Below are 16,287 nucleotides of genomic sequence, written 5' to 3' on the forward strand. Positions count from 1 at the left end.
GCTGGAAACATGAGCTGCAATCGGCCAAACCACTTAACAACAATCAAATCAGAGCAGGAATGATCACCTGCTGCGGGGGAATCAAAGAGAGAGAAAAAGAGCTAAAGGAGAGAGGAATGGACTGTTCAATATTCGCTCAGCTCAACCTTGGAACTTCACACGTTTTTCGACAGCGAGATGCAGCCTTGGTGATTTTTGATAATCACCAGTCTTGAAGGAAAACAGCAAGGTGGAGAGAGAAAGAAGGAGAGAAATGTTGACATACAGGGAGAGAGAGAGAGAGAGAGAGAGGAGGGGGGGGGCAGAGTGTGAATGAAAGAAAAAGAGTGAGAGATTACCCTACAGGGGGAAATGGAAGACAAAAGAGGAAAGAGGTGGAGTGGGAGGACGGGAGGACAGGGCTCTTTTAGAGCAGCAGCACTGCTTAATTCCTCTGCAGGGGTTCAAAGGGGCTGCGTGTGTGTTTCTGTGTGTGTGCATCAGTGTGTATGGCGAACGGGATCTTTAATAACCCGTGAGAAGGGATACACACACACAGAAAACACACAGTAATGTGCACGATCGCGCGTGCACGGGGGTTGACATTTTCTCTCAGCTCCATTGTTCCCATCCGCCTGCCTCACCTTGACATCAGAGGCAGCAGGACTCATTACGGCTAGGGAGAATGAAAGGAGCTCATGGAGGGAGGAGGAGCGAGGAACGGGGGAGGAGGTAGGAGATCAGGAGGAAAAAAGGAAGAAGGCTGATGCTGAGGCGGGCACCCTGACACAACACCCCCCCACCCCACTTCACCACAGCGCGTGGATGGAATCTAAATTCACTCGGCCTGACTCCACTGATGGCGTCCAGAGCTGGGTATCATGGCGAGCATGATTTGTTTATTTTCTCTTATTGACCAATTTGTCTTTTTTTGAGAACTGGTCAGATTTACAGGCTGAGGATAAATCACAAAATAAAGCAGGACACATGAATTTCATACAGCAACACCTGCTACAAAGCACTAATAAACAAGAGATCCATCAAGAGAACAGGAAGGCAGGCGTTCGCTGCAGAGGTAGATTGCTTTTGGAAAGGCTGTTTAGTTGAGAAAAGAAAGAAAAATCATTCCAAAATGCAATATCTACCATTTGAGGAAAAAATAAAAGCTTGAAAATACAAGATATTAAGAAACACTATTAGAGGTATGAGTCACCTTTAGATATTTTTCTTTCAGCGTAGAAGATAGGATCATCTGATAAATTTCAGAGAGGATTTTCCTTTTGGAATGAAGCCCTTTCAAATCCTCAGTCACAAAGCAGGACACACTTTTTATTCATTTTTATGAAAGAAAATTCACTGAATCTGCCTGATTAAAATGCACACACTTAATATATAGTATAGGCATTCACCCAAATTATATAAGCGTTGCCCATTACAGCAAACTTATCTAAGATTACCACCAAGAAGATCCATGAGAGCAAATGGAAGTTGATAACTTGTTCATGTCATATCACATTTAGGGCTGAGCGATTTGGAGAAAATCAAATATCATGATATTTTTCACAAATACCTCGATATTAATATTGTGACAATCCTGTAGGGTTTACTATTTGGGCTTTCACAAATATTTACACAGTGAGTTTTCTGATAAATAATTATCAGCAATGGGGATAAAATTACTTAATGGGTAAAGGCAAATAATAAAACAGCTACAACAGTCTAGTAGTTTCAGAAAGTTGCATCATTTTACTGTAAAGCAGCCTTTAAAACCACGATATCCAAAGTCTGATGATATCAGTATAATACCAATATATTACCCAGCCATGACAGAAGTTATCATGAATCCTAGTGTCCGACTTGTACGTTCATGTCAACATCCAAGTCAAATTACGATGGATATGGTGATGCATTGTCATTGTCTTTTATGAGGATACTTTGCACCAGTGCAAGATGGCAGCAGCCATCTCCAGAATATTTGAGCTTCATTTTTGCACGGTGGGGTTACGTGAAGATGCATCGTCCATAATCATATACAGTCTATTATTCAGCCCTCACACAACTGTTATAATACATCCATCAAGTTGTCAACAAGGGAATCTTTCCATCTCTACCTGTCGTCCAATATGACTTAAAAACACAAGTTCATTTTAGGACAGTTGCTGCGGAAAAGCAGAGCCAACTTGACCATATGAGGCTACATGGATGTCGTTTCTTACCTGGAGTCTGATAGTTGAGTCTTCTCATCTCCACGGGGTCGGAGGAGTTGGCCAGCAGGGAATCCTTCACCCCACCTGAGTGCTCGTCTTTGGGTAGGGGTGACGCCCGCTTCCTGAGGTGGCAGAAACAGACAGTAGGGCGTTAATAACATCATGCCTAGACTGCCTACATGATTGATACAAGAGCTCTAACTTAGCCATTAATTCCTCAAACTAACTGCAAGTGGAAATGACAGGATGATTAAATGACATACATTTTTCCTCTGTATCAGACTGAAGGAAACACACATTTTAACTGCACTGCACTCCTGATGAGGTTAATGACATAGTTAAGGGTTCTCCAAACTAGTTCTGAGGACCGGCAATTCAAGAGACACTAGGTACCAGGGCATTACCCCCATTAGTTTGCCAACTGGAGTTTAATGTGTTTGAAGAAATGCCATCATTTTCCTGGAGTGGGCTAGGTTGGGTTTGTTTGCTGCTGGATAGGTGACAGCTGCTGTGTGGGTATGTGTACATGAGCGTGTGTGTTTGAGTGTAGCAAAGATTTAAATGTGTGATTTTTGCTGCTGTGTGTGTGCTAACAACACATTGTGTTTACTGGCTTTCCAGATTGAGAGGAAAACAGGCGGATGCTGTAATTAGCTCATCAGCTGGGTGGCACAACACTGGGTAATTAGACCAGTTCTGCAGCACCTGTGCCGCCAGGCTCGGCCTAGCTGAGTCTAGCATAGCGCAGAACGGCACGGCGCGGCTCCGGCCTGGTTCGGCTCAGTCGACCGTGGCTTTGTCCAGCAGGCAGAGAGAGGAACAGAAAACGCAGCCTGCCTGTATTCTAGCGTTCAGACAGCCAGCATCTGTTGACATACGCACACAAACAGGCACACAGATGTACGCTTTCCCACCTCACTTTCACAACTACACACACTCGCACAGATACAGCTGCAGACTCGCAAGCCTTCTGACTGCAAATGGAAATGGGCGGAAGGAAGCATCAGGGCGCCCTGTGGAAATTTCACATCTCATTGCACTCCATTTGCAAATGGCGAGCGTGGGTTTTAGGCAGGAGCAGGGCCTTCTGTTGAAGCCAGGCGTGGTGAGAATACATAAAGCCGGTGGTGCACACACAGCCTTAACCCGGTCCACCTCAGTCGCCAGGGCTTGGGCCTCACCGCCACCTGTTATCTTACGCTGCAGGGGCTTAAGCTAATGCTAGCAGCGTGACGGCTAATCTATGACAAGCATCTTTTCCTCTCCAGCCGAGAGCTGAGCCAGACCGTATCCGGTTTTCCCATAGATCACTGCTGAGGCTGGGCCGGGCCGGGGGGAGGCGGTGGAGGGCTCGGGCATCTGCGATCTGTTCTCCACACCCCTCATCTCTCCCTCTGACCCAATCAGATGCCAATCTACATCACACTTTAGTGCTGGGCTAAAGTAAACATGGCAGCAATCTCAATGGGGTTATTCATCTCAGGCTAAAAGTGAGGGTTAAGACGTGTGAGAATGTAAGTACACACACTTACACAGTGTGAGCGTATGAGTGTGTGTGCAGTACAGGGTGCGTTTAATGAGGGTAGAACAGGGCCCTTTGTTGAGACTCCTGCCACGAGGAAGCAGGGAGAGGGAAAAAAAAGGCTAAAAGTGGAGGAATGGGTCTCGGTGGAAAATGTCAGCTTAAAAGATGGGAACATTTCTTTTTCAGCAGTTTCCCCGTCTGGCATTTACTTCACAATGGCCCATTCAGCAGCAGGTGATGCCTTGGCATATTCAGATGGGGCCAATCCTGAAGGGGCGAGCTGACACTGGCTGGATAATGAAACACAGCACGGAGACAAACCACGGCAGACAGGACGATCTGAGGAGGAACACTGGCACTAGATGTGGAACATGCACGGGTACACGGACGTGACCTGGGGGTTGCTTTGACCCCCGCTATCAAAGGCTGCAAAGTCAGCTGCTTCTCATGTCTTGTAAAATGGAACAAATCAGATTAAAGATTTCCTTTTATTTCTATTTGACTGGATTTTTTTCTGGGCTGGAGCTGAGAGGAAGCTGACCCTGTAACCCTGAAGTGCTGATGAATACCAACAATTTCACAACACAGATGAAAGGGACTTGGGTGGTGGGAGATGAACTTGTGACTGACGTAACAGTGACAGTACCCACCTTTCCTGTTTGCTGCTTTCACAGAGGGCAAAAAGAGGGGGGAGGGGGGTTAATAGGTAATTGTTATTCATATGGACCTATAACCAGTGGTGGAGGAAGAATTCAGTTTCTTTACTTAATTAAAAGTACTAACACCAATCTGTGAAAATACTAGGTTAAAGTTAAAAGGCCTGCATTAAAAATGTTATCTAAATAAAAGTAATCAGGAAAATTTACGTCAAGAATGAAAAGGAAAAGTACCCTATCCAAAAAATATTTTTTTTAATTATTAAAAAAAAGAAAATGACTGAGTTGTTTATTAAATAAGCCTATTCAATTCAGAAAAAAATGCAAAACACTCAGGAAAAAACCCAAACTATTTTTTTTTAAAAAACTTTGTTTTTTAAAATAGTTGCCAGAGTGCCCAATTCAGAAAAAAATAAAATAATAAAATGACATAAATGTTAATCAAAATAGCTGCCATTTAATTTTCTGTCAATCACATAAGTGATTATTTTAAAAAAATAATTTTATCTGTACTTCTAGAAACTATTATGTAGTTTAATTAGTAACAAAACATATCTTATGCACTTTATGTTTTATTTTTTGAAAAATCATAATATGAAAAGTAACTAGAGCTTTCTGATTAATGTAGTGAAGTACAAAGTACATTTGCCTCTGAAATGTAGTAGAGTAGGAGTTTAAATTCTAATGAAAAGAACGGAATCAAGTAGAGTACAAGTACCTGAAATTTGTACATAAATATATTACTTTAGCAAATGTACCTAGTTACATTCCACCACTGCCTAAAACTTCTTCACTCAAAGTTTGTTCTTAATTTCAGAGAGCTAAATGCAGTCCTTCCAAAAAATGTAAACCACATCCTCAAAGCACAGCGTAAAAAGTTATCTTAACACTCGCTGGAGACTTTTGAGAATAAGCTCATCATTGTTCACTGTTCGTGTTGGGCTTGGCGAATATGCAGGTAGCAATAACAACCCGAGCTAGACTGTGATTATTCCCTTGCACATTTACTGCCAGTCCACGGTGAAAAGGGCACGCCGCCACCTCCCCACTGTCCCTCCTGTCGATGTGCTGCTCCGCAGTGAGCTGTCTCAAGGCCTATTATTAACCAGTCCTTTTTCTAAGTCTGCTGGAGACGGTAGCATTATGGCAGTGTGCTCGGCTGTGGGTGGCAGGTTGGAGAATAAATATGATGGGAAACGGAGAATTTGTAATGGAGCCATCAGGGGAAGATGGGGAGGTGGGTCTCAATCAGTCAATCAGTCCAAATGGTATCTTTATAGTGTTCAAACCACATTATCATCATTGTCTCGTCTTTAAATGTACAAATTATTATTGAATACTAACAAGGCTAAATATAGGCTACATTTTTCTGTAGGCCAACTCGGAAGTTAGTGTCACCCTGGTTCCCTTGTCAAAAAGCCTTTGGGATATTTCCATCGGATTTTGGATCATTACAGAAAATAAGCTTTGTGCTAAATAAATATTTAACTTTAACGTCCTGTTCAGCAAGATAATCTTCACTAATGAAAACCACTACTAAAAAGCTAACCTTGGGTTTAGACAAACCACACTCTGGTTGCATGACTTGAAGTTGCCACCACAACGAGGCTGTAAAGCCGTGTTTGGCGTGAGGACGTTCTGTAGTCTTATTTATCCATTTGTTAGCAGCCATCTTTTTTACACATAAAAGCTTCAAAGTTCTTAGAGAGGCATTTACTGATGAAATTTAAGTCATAGAACAATATAAGAAGAGGAACAAAAAACTCTCTTAAGTTTGTGTTCAACAGATCTTGTTTAAGACACCCAACCCAAAACCCTTTAAAAAAAAACCCTGTTGACTTCAAGACGAGGAAACAGGCAGTGGTAAAATGCAAGCTCATTTTCTGGTTTTAGGACTAATTCCTGAGGCAGTCTATGACAGAAAATTAATCAGCAACACTTTTTTAATCAATTCATTTTTTTAAATGAATTCATAATTTAAATCATTTTTTAAAGAATATATGCCAAAAAATTATAGTTTCAGGTTCTCAGATGGGTGACTTGCTTCTTTTCTTTGGTTTTTCATTATAGTAAAATTAGTACTTTTGATAAAACAAGACATTTAATGAAATCGCATTGTGCTTTGATGTCAGCAATGTGGCCTTTTTTAAATTTTTTTTAACTATTTTCTCATCTTTTATATAACCAATCATCATTTGGGAAAATAATTGGCAGATTTATCTAAAAAAAAATGCTTACAGTTGTAGGATAGAGTCTTATTATTTTTGTTATCAACTTATCTGTCAATTATTTGTTTAACTGATTCATTTTGTAGATGAAATACTGAAACATGGCCATCACTGTTTCCAGACCCAAAGATATCCGATCTAAAAATATATACATATATTAAAAAAACATAGAAAGCAGCAAATCCACACAGTTTAGTAGCAGAAGAAGCCAGCAAATGTTTGGCTTGTTTTTACTTCATAAATAAAACTAATCGACTTGTTGTTTCAGCGCTAGTTGTTTATCATTATCCATTTATCTGTGCCTCCCAAGCACCTTTCTGGCCCGCGTGTATCCACGGTGTGCTGCACAGTGGCAGCTGAAGTGCTTTTAAGAGATATCGACTGAGCTTTTAGTTAAGCCCACTGTTGCAGCCTTCTGTTTCTTATTTGGAATGACCAATAGTGTTGGCCAAAACACATTTCTCACTCTTAACTAAGGGTTTTTGACAGCCAAGCTGTACTTTTCATTAGGGAGGCAATGTCAGCTGCCATTTCAACTGACATGTCACATTGTACTGTTAAAAACGACCAGCTGGGCCAAAATCTTCTGGGGCAAAAGGAGGATTTTCTGAAAGACAAATCAATCCGCCTTTGGTTCCTTTCCCGTCACATTGTATATTATGGTAAGGAAATTGAATGTTACAGTGTGGTGTGTGAGCAGCCTGGTGCGACTGGCAGAGGGGAACATGTCTCATTAACATTCCTGATGCAACCAAAAGAAACCCACAATCGCAAGCGTCGATGTGGTTCGACCTCATACAAACACGGAGGAGAATGACTGAGAGCAGCCTCTTACTTCTTAAACAGCAGGATGGCGATGACGATGATGATGATGAGGACCACAGCCAGCACTGGGCCCATAACCCACAACATTTCGGGTTGCTCCATCCCTTGCGGCATAGTTGATTTGACCTGGATTGGATCTGAGTAGGGACTGGCAGAAAATGTCATCTGTAAGAGAAAAATAAAAGAGGGAGAGTGCAGGTGCATGAGAGCAGAGTCACTTCAGAGCTATAAGAAGAGGTTTTCCCCTCTTATCTAAACGTACAGTGGCTTTCCTAAGGGGTTTTTAAAAGCCAAGTTAAAAATAGCCAAAACATCACCAGGGAAAAGAGCCGAAATTTGAGAGGACAAGCACATTAGCATCCTGTAAAGGTAAAAATCAAAATTCAACAAAGGTTTTCTTAATAAAAACAACTTTTTTTGTTGGTTTTCACAAAGCATACTGGCAAGGTGAAAAACTGAAGGTGCTTATCACCACATCAAAAACTCCAACACACAAACTTGAGGTAAGAAAAGCCTTCTTTTTTTAAAAAAAATAAAGCTAAGTTTACAAAAGGATATGGGTCATAAATTTGTTTCATACACCTGAAATGTGGCAAACAGTAGAAGACGATGACAGCTGCCAACAAAAGGCAAACTCTTCTATTCTTAAAGTGGAAGCAGACAACTTTTTTGCTTTAACTTATCATTATGAAGTAAAGTTCAGTATCATGCACGGTCCCCTGCACCAGATTGGCTCCTCCTCTGAAGGTGTTGGCTTTTCCTCGAGTGGAGATTGTGATTTGAGAGTCATCCTAACTGGCTCCTCCACTCTGTTGGGTGCAGCTGTGACCCAAGACTCTACTTATGTCCGGCCAGCCTGATTTGTACTTGGTCGAATTTTTGATGAGGCACCAATGTAGCTATTTTGAGGACTGTGCTAGGTTTAGATTTAAAAAACTGACTCTGCGCTCATATTTCAGCATTTCCTTTGTTAGACACAATAGATGCATGGGTGCTGTTTAATTTGCGTTTTTGTTTTCACCAAGAAATTTAGGATAGTTAGGTTTTCTTTTTACACTCTAGATTTTGTCAAGTAAGGTTGGCAACTTCAAAAGTCCTCCTTTGGTTGTATTTATGTCCTTGTGTTGAACAGCACCCACAAGCCCTTTTCCCTATGTTCCTATGTTAACAAATAGATTTATTTCACCAGAAACATCTATTCTTTTATGTTGCTTCCCTTTTTCTTCACAAGCTCACCATATGTGAAATTCTGTCTGCCACCGGGTAGGATCTTCCAGAAAAAAAGGCTTTACTTACAGCACAAAGGAAGAGGATCGCGCCTTTGTTTTCCTCAATCGCTATCAGAAATGATCCCAAGTTACTGAGTATCAGTGTGCCTTCTCTGCAGTTACCATCCCCATTTGCCTAAATGGCAGACGGTGGAATAACCAAAGTAACTGTGGAAAACAGAAAAAACTGTGTCCTGTGCTGTTGATAGTTGCCGGGTTCTGAGGAAAGAAGAATCTAAAATATCTGACTGTAGATTTTTTTAGTTTCTAGAAGCCTGAGAACCAAGTTATTTAATGCTTATAATAGGTTCACGGTTTAAGGATGCTGCAGAACAAGCCATAAAGCGATTGACCTAACTCAAAAGACACTTTCCCAAAAACAATAACCATCCCGGCTAATGAAGTTATTATTATGTTTCTATTAAAGCATTGCTGATGACAGAACAAGTGTGGGACAGGAGAGTGAGAGAGGCAGAGACATAGCAGCATGGATGAGTGTGTGTGTCCCTTGGTCGCTGAGATAAATGGGGGCACAGGAGAGGACTCATCTCTTCTTCATTAGTGTTCACACCGTGACGGAAGAAGAGGAGGAGGAGGTGACGGTGAGGGTGCGTTTTCTACCTTGGTTGTAAATGAGACATCTCCATGCTCCTCCGTCTTCAAATGACGGAGGGGAGGAGGGAAAGGAGGGACGGAGGTGTGTGAGTGTGTGTCTGAGGGGTGGGGGGGTGCGAGGCGGCGCAGTATGGCGTTTAAAAAAGTGTCTGAAAGAGGAGGGAGTCCGACTGCAGGAGAGCAAGTTGACAGATGAGAGAGAGAAGGAGGGAGGTGTGAGGCATCTGTCATTAGAGCTCAGCGTGCTTCCTATTGAACGACGATGGGAGATTCAGGTCCTGGAGGGGAGGGTGTGTGTGGGGAGGCATGGGTGACAGATCGCAGCCCTCGAAGGGAATTGGGCTCCCAGCATGCAGCGGGAGTGGCGGGGCGGCAGGCAGCAGTAATCCGGATCATTAGCCGCACAGCAGCCTGCTCTTCGGCACACAGGCAGATATTAATTGGAAAGATAAGCTGAGATGAGCTCAAAGAGTCCTGCGTTCTGTCATATAGTTCTGTTATCTCTTGTACTCTTGGGCAACTGCTGGAAAAATGTACAGTATGAGTGTGTGAGTGCTACAGCATGTCTCAGTCTTGTACGTGCGAACCGGCGTGCTCTGATATTAGGCAAACGCGTAAGATAACTCCAGTTGGAAAAGTAAAAAGATTCACATTTTCATATTACAGCAGTAGTTTACAGCGGCAGTGTCTCTCATTTGTCTTTTTCTTCACACACACAGATACACACACTAGGCACATGAGACTGGTTCTCTCCCGTTCTGCGCGCCTTTGGGAGGAACTTATTATCTAAGAACAAAGAGAACCGGCACAGTGGTGGGACACTGCTGATGTGACGACACCACAAGGCTTCCTGTTCCTTCAGGAGGGCCCAAAAAAAGGCTGTAGGATGTGGCCCTGCAGGGAATCCTGGGAAAAAACTTTCTTTTCTCTGTAGTGTAACAAATGACTGCAGCTGCGCTTTCAGTGAAGGATAAGGGAGGAAGAGTGAGAGGAGAAGAGAGGGACGAACAAAAAGAGAGGGCTCTTTGTCTGTTGGTCACGGCAAAGTACTGGGATCATCCATTTGAACGGCCGTAATATCTGATAAAAGCTCAGTCACGCAGCTCCTAATGCCTCGCAGAGTGGTATCACAATAGAGTGATGGTGCAGCGAAGGAATGTGTGAGCCTGAGAGTGAGTGAGTCATACACAGTGAGAGATGTAAAGTAAGGATGTGTGTCTCTCACCACGCTGAATCAGTATGTAAGTATTTGTACAGTATGCACATGGGCATGTTTACATGGGAGAGGTTAATAAAGTACCTGGATTCGCCAAGCTCAAAGGCTTATCAGACTCAAAATTTTTACTCCCTCCTTTTCATTAAGGATATACCGTATATGATCAATGCATATAACATTCAGACAGCCGGCTTTGCATTTTTAACCTCCGCTGACCGACACTTTGGTCGATTGGAATGCCTCAACTGAAGCTAATTAAACTTGATTACAGCGATTTCATCCCTCAGATCTCATTTTCAGGTTGTGCTGACGGCAATCAGGCTGCCACTCAAAACTGAAGCACCCTCTCCGTCAACAAAAAGTGATTACAAATCTCAATCGATCTTTGTAAAGAGATACTTTAGATTTTTTGAAGTGGGGTTGTATGGGGTAACTATCCACAGACAGTGTGTATTACAAACAGCAGATGTCAGCTGGCATGCCTCCAGTTTGGAGAAGCATGCTGGAGTTTGACATAGAAGCTGAGCAATGTACTGCTGCGGAGGCTTCAGCAACAGCACATGTTTAAGCCACCTAAGATCTATATTAGTTGAGGTCTATGCTATATTACAAGTATTTTCATTGCTTTACCTTTTTGTCTGACAGTAAATTCTACTGGGAAAATTAAGCCATTACATTGCTTTTTTTTAAAGCCAGAGTCCATTGAGAAAAACATTGATTTAATATTGCTAAACACAAGAGCTGCTTGTCTTCCGCTGCTTGGATCAGTTAGTTTGTTTGTGTCATTGTGTGACTTTGGAATTTAAAGCTTAGTTCAGATTCTCCAAATTCACACAATAACACAAAGTAACTAGCTGATTGAAGTAGTTGTACACAAGCAGCTCCCGAGTTCAGCGACCTGAATTACTTAGTTTTTTTCAATGGAGTCTGGTGGTTATGACAAGAGCACATACGAGGAACTAAAGCCGTTATTAGCTTACCCATCAGAACGGGTTGTCTGACAGAAAGTAAAGTGGTGAAACTATCAGTATAAGTAAATATAGCGTTTATTTAAACTGCTGTTGATTTGTTTTTTATCTACTGTAGCTAACTTCAGATAGGTACCTCAAACAACCCAACTTCAAAAAATCTGAACTATCCCTATAAGTTGATTGAAATTGTTCAGAGCCAATACTAAATAGATTTTATAAGAGAACTGAATTCATTAAGTGGAGTAAAAAATTGGATACTGATTTGACAAAATCCTCTTAAACTCCATCTGTACTGGGAAGAGACACAGATATGATTGTATTCAACATTGCAGATGAGTATTATTACTGTACTGCAGATACTGCATGTACAACAGTAAGCATTATGAGTGAGTGGATGTGTTTGCTTGTGTCAGTACCTGCGTGCATCTGTCAGTGAGAGACACAGAAAGTGTTTGATTGTGTGTAAAGACTGTAAACAAATGTGTGTAAAAGCGCGCGCGTATGTGTGTGTGTGTGAGAGCATACATGAGTTTTTCTGAGCCTTTTCTCAAGCTCCTCTGAGCCTTCACAAGTGTGTGTATTTGTCTAGGTAGCAATCGCTTAGTGTGTGTGTGTCTGTGTGTGTGTACGATTGTAAGTGTTTGTCTGAGCCGAAGTAAGAGAACAAGAGAGAGAGTGGGTGATGAGAGATGGCAGAAAGCGAGGAGACAGAGAGAGATAGACTGAGGCAGAGGTGTTATGGTAGTAGCAGTATATCGAGTCTGCTATCTGGCCCGTGGGCTACACAGCTTCCCCAGTCGGCCGCTGCTCCGCCGTCCCCTGAGCGCAGAATCCGCTACGCACGGCACAGGCACATTTGTTTCAACTTGCTGCTGACCCCGCCAGCTCCATGTCTCTCCAAAAGTGGCTTAAATAAGCCGCAGGGGTGCGCGCCAGACAAACAAACAAACATGCAAAGACGGCCATTATGTATCTGCCGCTCTCTCCGCCTCCCCAGGGAGCCTGAGGAGCCCACACTCCTCATTGTTGCATGACAGAGGGAAAGACAGTGAGAGGGAGGGAGAAGGAAGGCAAGAGAAAGAAACACAAAGAGTAGAGGTACAAAAAGTTAGAGGGAGAGATGATAGCATGTGTGAGTATGCCTTTATCTACGAGGAACAGATATGTGGCTGCGGGGTCTAGCCTACCCTGTACGATGACCCTTCTCTTTTGTACTGTAGTTCTCCTTCTTACTTTTTTCCTCCTCTCTATTTTGTCGTTCCCATTCTGCACTTTTCCCTCTCTAGCTGTCTGAATACCAAGCATCCAGATATCTAGAGGGAGCGCTGAAGGGAGATGCCTCTAGGAGCATGAGTGACATCAGAGTTGCCTATATTCCTGCCACCCTTGGTGAAAAGTTGGGCGTGAATATGCTTATAAGTCTTGTTTTCATAATTCTTTCTTGATATTGTTTGTCAAAGCCTTTTAAATTTTGAAAGCAGCCAGTCTTCCATGTTAAGGGTGTTTGGAGCCCAGAGCACCAACAGAATTAGTGCTACAAAGCCAATTCTTGTTGAGAGTGAGTGGAATATAAATGCCTGGATAACATTGCAAACAGAAAAAAACTGTGGTAAACACATTTGAACACTTGCGTTTCTCTCTGCACCATAAGCTCACCTCTCCCTTATCAAAAGAAAAACACACATTAGCAAAATCTCGTCCTCTGCAACCAGTTCAGTTCTCTCTCATTCCCGCTTCACAGGCTGGACGGGACACAAGACAAAAATGTTGCTTTCCTCTTTTCCTCTCTCCAACACCACCCCTCCTCTCTGTCTCACATCACACAATATTTCATGCTACCTCCCTCCCTCACTCTCTTCTCGCATTAAATGATACTGTTTATACACACCCAGCATCTATCATCCCATTTCACACTTCCCCCGGCTTGTTTATCTGCCTTGGGTGCTGGGGAGACATGAAGGCACACTCTCTTCTTCTTTCTCTCTCTCATCCCCCTTTGCCTTCATTCCTTCTCTTCTTCCCTCCAACCACTGCTGGCTGCTCGTGGCCATTGATATACGAGGGCTTATTAAGCCCTGGCGGTCCTGTTTGATCTACGCTGAGGGAGTTTGGGTGGTGGCAAGGAAGTGTAGTAAAGACACAAGTCATTTACTCCAGTACTTGTTGTCTTATTCTCCTGGGTCTGGTGAAGATCCTGCTCGAGGCAGCTTCTGCCAACTGCTCCATCTTGCTGCGCGCTTTACCTTCTGTAGCCGTTTGTGTTTGGTAATAAACGTTTGCAAGTGCCGCGTTGGGGGTGACAAAAACAAACACTGCTGTGGTATCTGAGTTTCCCAAACAGTGCGGTTAGGGGATTTGTGCGGCGATCAATGACAGCCTGCCTGTGCTCACCACCTCAGAATTCAGTATGTTTTCATGCACACAAGGGTTACTGGGAGAAATTAGGAAATCAAGGTGTTCACATGCACCAAGATAATCTTGTTACTATAAATCCTGTGTTTACTATATGCAGCAGGTCAGTAATTGGATTTCTCTCCTAACCCCTACTGTATTCTTGAACCACGGATGGTGTATTTTAAGTGAATTTGTGACACAATATGATGCTGCAGCCTGAAGACAGTAAAAAATAAAGAAACTGCTATTTTTTTTTTCTTTCTGTATGTGCATGGTTTGTCTGAACCAAAGGCCATAGAGCATTTTCAGTTTTTGCTCTAAAGCTGTAAATAGTCTCTCACTAACAATTGGATCCTCCCTGTTCTATTAAAACTTTTAAATTCCATCTTGAAACTCATCTCTTTTCTTTACCTTTTAATTATCTTTATGACAACACACTTTTTAGTTTGTGCAATGCTATGACATATGGAAGATGCTGTATACTTTAATTCATTTACTTATATTCTCTAATTTATTATCATAATTATTATCATATTTATTCTTTTTTTATTTGATCATTCCAGTGTTCATTCATTCAATTTTTTTATTTTTTAAAAAGCTAGCAAAAAATTAAAAAACTAAACTATATCTCTAAATAACAATAATTAAAAAATATTTTACAGAATTATGATTATCATTATGATTAGCATTTTATGTAATTTCCCTGGGGATTTTTTTTTTTCTTACTTTCTTGCCTTTTTGTGTGCTAATTTTCAGGGGGTTTTTTTGTAGTTATAACTAATTTCTTGCTAATTTTTGGATAATTTCTTCTAAAGTTGCTCTTTGCCTTCTTCCAACATTTTTCAAAGAAATCAAGCCAATATGCCAAGGTTTAAAAGGGTTAAATTCGCTCTATAAATAAATCTGACTTAACTTGACAGTTTTGTTTTGTTTTTTGTTTTTTTTTAAATTCCACTATACAGCTGTGGATGTCATCTTACTCAGACCCCTTTTTTCAGTCTCAGAGTTAGTCTGACTTTGGACATGATTATTTTGGGTACAAGGATGCACTGCAATGAGCAACACTGTTTTATTCACTCCCTGTCAGAGTAACACCTTCTCTGTCTTTAAATAAATTTGGTTTTCATACATGGTCAATAATAAGTTTCTCTGGCAATGTAGTCCTGGTCACTGTGTTTCTGTGAACCTTATTACCCTGCTAAGTATATCAGGTGTCTCAGCTGCATGATGTTTATGAAATAAGATTACTGCAGAGAGGCGTCAATAACCAGGTTACTGAAGTGAAGGTAAGCGCACTGATTGACTCACCCTGTGAGTGAAGCCTGATTAATCCGAGCGATTTAGTTTAAAGGTGGGAGGGTGCTACACAGTTTAAGGAGGAGGAGTACACAGAAAAAGACAAATCTTGAGCAGCACTGATCCAACCTGGTGTGTCTGGCAGGTGCAGCGCGAGTGTTGTGCAGCGATGGGGTTTAAGCATCTCCTTTGAAGTCAAGTGTATCATGGCTGCCCACTATAGCCTCCTTCGCACATCCCTCCCCTTCTTACAGCGAAGGAGTGGGGGATTACTGGGGAGTGGGGGGGCTTTAGGGACATTTAAAGCAGCATTTCAAGGGAATCAGGCCTGCTTTACAGACTCCCTAGGCCCTGTGACCGGGCCCTCGTCTCCCTCTTAACTCCAGCCACACTAATCAATCTCCTCTGCTCTCTTCACGGTCGAGGAAGATGTGGAGAGGGAGAGAGACACAGAGAAGCAGAGAGCGTGCGCAAGAAAAATGAGCTGAGAGGGAGAGAGAGAAGAGAATGAAATAGGTGAAAAGTCTGGGATTTGGTTTCGGACATGGAGCGCTCGCTCCTTCTCCTTCTGTGGTTGCCCAGGGCCTCAGCTACTGAATATGCATGTCCCGGGTTGTGGAGGAGCCCAGAGCAATCGCAGACTCTCATACTTCCAGCAGTGAAGTTTACTCCCGACCATCCCGTGGAGAGCTGGGCCTCCGTGTTAGTGCTGTTTGACGATAGCATGGGGCCTCCACTTAAAAAAGCCAAGAGTCTTGTTGAGCATTGTAAAGAGATCTGCGCTGGGGCCCTGCTGGCTGCCGAAATGGCAAAAGCTGGATCTCTGATGTCATTGTCGACTGATAAGGGAGTTATCAGGACAAGCTGCAATGACTTTTAGAGGCAGCCGTATTAAAGGGTAAGTGGCAATAAAAACAACAACAGTTTGGCCTGCTGCTGCCATTTTGGAAACGCTTGAGGGGCAGTGTGATTAGAGTCTGAGGCGGTGTGATAAATTTAAGTAGTTTGTCCAAAAAAAGAAAAAGTGACATGCAAATATATAGATTTGGTAAAGAAATGCACAAAAAAAAAGAAAAAAAATATAAATTATGCTGTCAATAATGACTG

The 16,287-nt window shown here is 42.3% G+C and overlaps 1 protein-coding gene across 11 annotated transcripts in view; it reads right to left on the minus strand.

The window, feature by feature from the left end:
- Positions 1-16,287, minus strand: part of ptprfb (protein tyrosine phosphatase receptor type Fb) — a 215,589-nt gene that overhangs the window by 34,294 nt on the left and 165,008 nt on the right. For all 11 annotated transcript variants that reach the window (XM_088085767.1, XM_088085773.1, XM_088085774.1 and 8 more), the window contains 2 exons: positions 7,431-7,585; positions 2,196-2,308 (listed from right to left, as the gene is read on the minus strand). In XM_088085767.1, the coding sequence (XP_087941893.1) occupies positions 2,196-2,308; positions 7,431-7,585 (268 nt within the window). The remainder of the gene's footprint in view (positions 1-2,195; positions 2,309-7,430; positions 7,586-16,287) is intronic.

Source organism: Plectropomus leopardus, chromosome 12 (assembly GCF_026936395.1).
Source record: "Plectropomus leopardus strain MGB_pleo_1.0 chromosome 12, ASM2693639v1, whole genome shotgun sequence".
Classification (NCBI taxonomy): domain Eukaryota; kingdom Metazoa; phylum Chordata; class Actinopteri; order Perciformes; family Serranidae; genus Plectropomus; species Plectropomus leopardus.